At 38.3% G+C, this 7,127-nt stretch overlaps 1 protein-coding gene across 1 annotated transcript; it reads right to left on the bottom strand.

Moving 5' to 3' along the window:
• Positions 1-212: 212 nt before the first annotated feature.
• Positions 213-572, bottom strand: LOC138875223 (uncharacterized). The gene has a single exon (XM_070154047.1). It carries the CDS (start codon positions 570-572, stop codon positions 213-215), a length of 360 nt encoding a protein of 119 aa, XP_070010148.1.
• Between the last annotated feature and the right edge of the window lie 6,555 nt (positions 573-7,127).

Here is a 7,127-nt window from a genome sequence, read left to right as displayed (position 1 = left end):
TCTGGGATGAGTTTATACTCATTTATATCATGACCCATAGAATGTACAATGTCGTTGATATGATTCAAAGCTTGATATCGAAGTTCACTTCTTTTAGTAATTTGCAACACTTTGTAGTCTTCGGTCATTGATTCCTCAAATTGCTCCCATAATTTTCTAGGGTTAGCAGGACCACAATATACCAATAATGTAGCAAATAAACGCCTTAAACTTTATGGCATTTGGTAACTTGTGGCTTCAGACATACACTCTATCAAGTTGTTATCACAGTGTAACAATCCTCTTTTCTCTACAGACTCTCTAAAAGTACTACAAGGTTCTCCATCAACTGTCAAAAGATCCTTATATGACGTCGGTCCTCGCACGTGCATTAGTAGTAATCTAAGATAATATCGTTCTCCTTCTGTTGGATGGAATGTCACAATACGCCCAATAGCACAACGTTTTTGTCTGCGTGCCCAAAATTTGTCACTGGATGACCACACAAAGTATTCAGGAAATTCTTTGTATAGTAAATTGAGCTCTTTAGGATCTTCATCAGTGTCGTTCATGGAGAAGAATTCTGTTAGCATTGTTTTTTGGATCATCGGATTATTCACAATTGTTTGTATATCTGTATTGCTCTTAAATGAAACAAATTGTTGACCTTCAAGATGTAGCTGAAGACAATAAACGCTGGGAGAAATTTCACTTATAGGAAAACCACAGGTCAGCACAGGGCCCCAAACATGGCATACCGCCCAAAATATAATATCAATCTCTAAAATATGGAATATCATAAGATTTCAAATCAAATACGCGACTTAACAGTCGTACAAGATGGACCAAGTCACAATCCCCAACGGTGCACGGCTCCACGCTCGTCATCTAGCATGTGCGTCACCCCAAAGTAGCACAATGAAGTGAAATTCGGGGTTTCATACCCTCAGGACAACATTTACAATCATTACTTACCTCGATCCGGTCCAAACTCTAGCCCGCGATGCCTTTTCCCTCATGAACAGACCTCCAAATGCTCCAAATCCAGCCACAATCAGTACATAACCATTTAAATATTCTAAGGGAACAGAGCCTACTCGACAATATCCAATTTACATCAAAAATCCCGAAATTGCTCAAATCTGGCCCTCGAGCCCATGTTTTGGAATCGGATAAAAGTCACATCAATAGAATCCTCATCCTCTCATGAGTTCATACATATAAAAAGTATCAAAATCCAACCACAAATGACCCCTCAAATACCAAATTCGAGGTCTCTAGTTACAAGCCCTAGTTCTTCAATACTAGGCTTAAATTCCATGATTAATTAGGTAGAATTCACACAAGAATCAAGTATTGAGTTCACAAATCTTACCTCCAGGTGTTATCTCTTGAATCCTTCTTCAAATCCTCTCAAAAAACTCCAAAATCGCCCAAAAATGGTGAAAGTTAGCCCAAAAATCGCGGACAATAACTATTTAAACATTTTGCCCTGGCATCAAAAACCTTTTTCGCGAACGCGGTCAACGCCTTGCGTTCGCGAATCACAATTCCACTTTTACCAAAATTTCCTATTTCGCAAACGCGACCTGCCCATCGCGAACACGATGGATCCTCAGCTTGACCCTTCGCGATCGCGTTACCTCACTCGAGAACGCGTTGAATAAAAATACCCTAAAGTTTAGCTACAAAATTCCTCTACGAGAACGCGGTCCACTTCACGCGAACACGATGACCAATCGCCCAGCCCTTCATGAATACGGAACCTTCCTCGTGGATGCGAAGGCCAAAATCTCAACCTTCTTCAGCTAACCCTTCGCGAACGCGAAGGTCTAAATCCTTTGCAACACACAACAGTTTTTGTGCATTTCCAAAAATCATGAAATGGTCCGATTGACCACCTAAAACTCACCCGAGGCCCCCGGGACCTCAACCAAACATACCAACATATCCCATAACCTCATTCAAACTTGTTACAACCTTCGTAACGCTAAAAACAACATCAAAACACCAAATTCGCATCGGATTCAAGCCTAAGAATTCTAAAATCTTCCATACATCATATGGGTCTAGTCATGCTCGAGAACTGGTGAGCAAAGTACAGAAGCTCAAAACGACCGGTCGGGTCGTTACACTTTCGCATCACCATGTTAAACTACATTGTTCGCATGGAGATGGCCTAGCCGATCGGGCGTGATCGGACTACGTGCTAACAAAGACGGTGGTATTTCGGTGCTAATGATCTCCTAACGAAATATATATATATATATATATATATATATCATTTTCGTAATTTAATAATTGTTATGTTTCAATATGACATTTGGACATTGTTTATTGTGACTTGATGTTTCTATGATTTCTTTTCTTATATGGTTATTCTATTTTGAAAGAGGGCATTTAGCTATACATACTAGTACTATTTGACAGCACTAACTCCCCTTTTGCCGGGGGTACTATATCTTTAATTGATAAAGACGACTCCACAGCAGGCGACATCAACCAGTGATAGCGGTATACTCTTCCCAGCGGACTTGGTGAGCCCCACTTCATTTCGAGGTCTTGTACCTTTTCTTACTCATATATCTTTTGTTTATTTTCTTATCATATTTTGAGGTATATCTGGAGCCTTGTTGTCGGGATTTCCTTCTTACCCTTCGATTGTATTTAGAGGCTCCATAGATAGTTTGTGGGTGGTGCTTGATGTTGGGAGTGAATATGTGCAGACGTGTTGTTGCGACGTGCATCCGGATCCATAGATATATAACCCTCACAACCAGGCCGTCGACCTCTCTTAGTTCATTAACCTCATAATCAAACCCTCAGTATATCTCAATCATTAACCTCACAATCAGTCGATCCATCAGTAAAATAGGGAACTCAACCCAAATAGTTTTCACATTTTTAAGAAGTAAAGTGATAAAATCAGATTTAAATAATAAACAAGTAAATCTTGACTGAGGATATACTTTCAAAACAAATAAAGTTAGGAAAAATAGTGAAAATTCCCCTAAGGGTCGCAACAGGTCGGCACAAGGCCCCATACATGGCATACGACCAAAAATATAATATCAATCACTAAAATATGGAATATCGTAAGATTTCGAATCCAATACGCGACTTAACAGTCGTATAGGACGGACCAAGTCACAATCCCCAACGGTGCATGGCTCCACGCTCATCATCTAGCGTGTGCGTCACTGTCACGCCCCAAAAACAAAGGAGCACGACCGGCGCTCAACCGAGTAAACCCGACTGAGCAAGCCTGTTAGGTTTCATTTTAACCAAACTAATTCACGAATAAATAGGAGATGGACTCCATTAATCATACTTTGAAAGTATTTCATTAATAAGTTCGTTTTATTTCCATTAGCAGCTTACTTCATAATTATCAAAATATTACAAGTTTTATAAATCTTTGCCAAGTATCAAGATTTCTAACTCAATTCCCCATTATCAAACACCACCCATAACCTGTCTACGGAACCTCTAAATATAACTGAAAGTAATATGGAAATGCCGGCAACAAGGCTCCGGCTATACTTCAAAATACTAAGTACATGATAAACAATTGATACAAGACCCCGAAATAAAGTGGGGCTCACCATGTCAGCTGAAAGGAAGATGTGTCACTAGCTGTGACCACCACTGCCTGCTATGGAATCACCTACATCCTTTAAAAGCATAGCGCCCCTGGCAAAAAGGACGTTAGTGCCATCGAATAACACTAGTACGTATAACTAATCAACATCTTATTAGAAAGAGCAACCATACAAAACAAAGAAATCATAAGGATTCAACAAAAGCTTTAAACAATCACCACATCATTAAATAAAATGAATTACAGAGCTTACACATCATTTCCATAGCTTTAGTTTGGGGCATTTAATATTGTTCATCAAAATTCACAATACCACCGCTTTCTTGAGCGGAGTCTGGTCACGACCCGATCGGCTAGGTTGCCTCATTTGAGACATGTACCTCAATCACAATCTCATTCTCACTTTCCGAAATTCAATATCAGAACAATACTACCATGTGTGCGGCATGGGGTCCGATCACGGCCCGATCTGCTAGGACGCCTTACCAAGGCGTTGTTCCTTTCTCATTAATCATCTCATTTCAATCTTTATTTCACATATATCAATTCTTAGGAACTTAGGGTCACAATTGTCACATCATACTTGGCATTAGGCCACATTTCATAACTTACATTCCACATCACTTTCACTTTCAACATCAAACTTGCAATTTAAGATAATGGGCACATACAAGAGCAATTCAAATTGAAAGCATAGAGAGGAATTCTCATGATTCGGCATAATAATCACAATTGAAACTTGACTTGAAATATAGGCAATTTAGCATATAATTCACATTCTTCACATATCCCCAATTTATCAAGAATAGCACATTGAACACATTGAGACACACCTTTCACATATATTTTTGCAACACCGAATCATTTGAAATAACAAATACTATGTAAATCAAATTCCGAACTTACAACATATGCGCGGACACCATGGGAGCTCAATTTCTAATAAGAGGGGGTTTTAGCCATACATACCTTGAAGAGATTTTCATTAAGTTACTTCAACGTTCTGGAAATTCTAGCAATCCCAATATACTTCGAGACATAACAAAATTGAACACAAATTAGGAAGATATTCATGGTTTCGGCTTGTTTGAGAATTTTATCTAACACTAGTTGTGCATCTTGATTTCAATGCTCTTTTACAAGATTTCCTTCATTACCCAACATAATCTTTACTTATTCATGTTCAACAATATTCTCACAAACCTAATTTGTACATGCATGTATATATAATACTATTACACCCAAGAATCATACCTCAATAACCCTTATTATATCCCAAACTTGAAATTAAAGTCTAATGTATAGAACCTTACCTCCTAGATAAAGAACATGTGATTGGGTTATTTGATTCTTGAAGACTTGAGCAAGAGATGAGTGATTATGTAGCTAGGCTCCTTCTCTCTCTTTCTCTATCTATATGCTCTCAACTCTCTCTAAAATTAGTAGAAAATGACCCAAAATGAAGCCCCAAAGACTATATATTAAAACGGAGTTCGGTTATAAAAATAGGAAAAATAAGCCTCCGAAATCGGGTCTGCGATCGCAGAATGGACTGCAAAACAAGAATGTGGGCCGCACAATACATCGCGAAATAAGTGTCCAAAACTGGGCAACACTGGCCCAATTTGCAACATATCTGCGATCGCAAAGTCAAAAAATGCGACATATTTTGCGATCGCAAATTCGACACAGGATCGCATTTTTCCAGCCTTTGGTAATTTGATCATAACTTTGTGTAGGAAAGTCCAAATGACGAACGATTTGAAGAATTGGAAACTGGACTCGAAGACCTTTCATATGATAGGTTGTTCACCACATAAAATCTTATATATATATTTAGATATGATCGTCCAAAATGTGGACTTGTGCGAACTCATTTGGAATTTTAGCCTAGTATGAAATTTTCCAATTTGACTTAGACTCAGGCCTCCCATTAGACCCCACATTACACATTATAAGACTTATACACTTATTTACCAAATCCAATTGATGCCCATAATGTTAATAGCACATAAAATATTACAATTAGCCTACCTAGCACCACGAAATCCTAAATTACTTAGCGAACTTTTTCGGGGCCTTACATTCTCCCCCCTTAGGATCATTCGTCCCCGAATGAGGAGTTGAGTCTTCCATAAACGCTTAACACAGTATATCTCTTTTCTAACCTATCTCAGGTCCCTAAATTTTGAGTAACTCCTAAATTTTTCAGAAATTTCGGCAGCATCTCCATTGTAACTAGGCCTATCTACCTGCCAAAGAACAACCAAAACACCCTAACAACTCATCCACAACGAGACAAAGCACCACAATGTATATATCAACAATACTAATCGCACAATTACAAGCACTACATTATCATAATGATTCCTGAACATGGACCGCACATTTTCAAATCACAACACCTATAAGGTACTTTTCAAATCAAAACCAATTGTTATACAATCAAGCGACAATATTTTCTTTCCACGACACTTTCGGCCTTCAAGGTGGACTCCTCGACTTACAAGCTTTGCCATACCACATTTACGCAAACAACCCCAACTTCTAAACTTATCTAACAAGGATGACAGCTAGATACCTCACATAAGCTAACTATCCATTAACTTCACCTTCAATAATTTCCACCGGAATGGTACACAATGGATCTCCAACTACCTTCTTAGACATAGAAATGTGAATACACAAAATATATGGCGAATAGCTATGGGGAAACTTCATACTCCTAGTGCGGCATAATGTGGAATACACTTGTGCAACCTTCATTATAAACTCACATGACATCTTCAGGGGAAAATGTTGAGAATAACCTGTTCACCCTCCAAAACTCTAAATCTCTAGGCGAACACTCACACTAAACCCTTGATGACCTTCAACAGTTACTCTAAGATGTGCTATCATAAACTGATCATAGAATTACCTATCAAATATATGTGATAACACGGGGACGCTTCCTCTTTGACATGTTTAAACCTTCCATACCCAATAGATTTAATATAATGAAGAGCAACAGAGTTCAAAATCGGGCTAGAATTATTCAAGAACCCATTAATTTTTTAGTAGAGTATTTCACGAGGTTATATGGTAAGAGACACAAATATTACTACTAACAATACTAACATAGTTAATCATTGTGACGACATCAATTACTAGACAAATGAAGCACAGGGGTAACTAATACATTGGCAACATGAATCATTAAGGAGGAATATTCAAGTACGTGACCCAGTCGTCTCCTGGAGTGTAGGGAAAGTTAGTTTATCGGGAAGGAGAATACGCTGGCACCTTGAATGCGATATGGGTTTCAAAGTACATGAAGTTGAATTACACTCCTATCATTAATTGATACAAGGAATCTATGGCACAAGCCCTTGAGGATGAAAATAAGTTGAACACTTATGAGATTATCATGTTTCAAACAGCTTAACCTTCAATGATAATTGATCCTATATGAGAGATCTAAAGCTACGACAACTTGTCTTCCAAATCAATATGCTCATGATATGTGCAAAAATCTGAAGGCATCTATTCTCAACCTTTCACAAGT

The sequence above is a fragment of the Nicotiana sylvestris genome, chromosome 8 (genome assembly GCF_000393655.2).
Source record: "Nicotiana sylvestris chromosome 8, ASM39365v2, whole genome shotgun sequence".
In the NCBI taxonomy this organism is placed as follows: domain Eukaryota; kingdom Viridiplantae; phylum Streptophyta; class Magnoliopsida; order Solanales; family Solanaceae; genus Nicotiana; species Nicotiana sylvestris.
The sequence above is the reverse complement of the archived record's forward strand: the minus strand, read 5'-3'. Positions and strand labels throughout refer to the sequence as shown.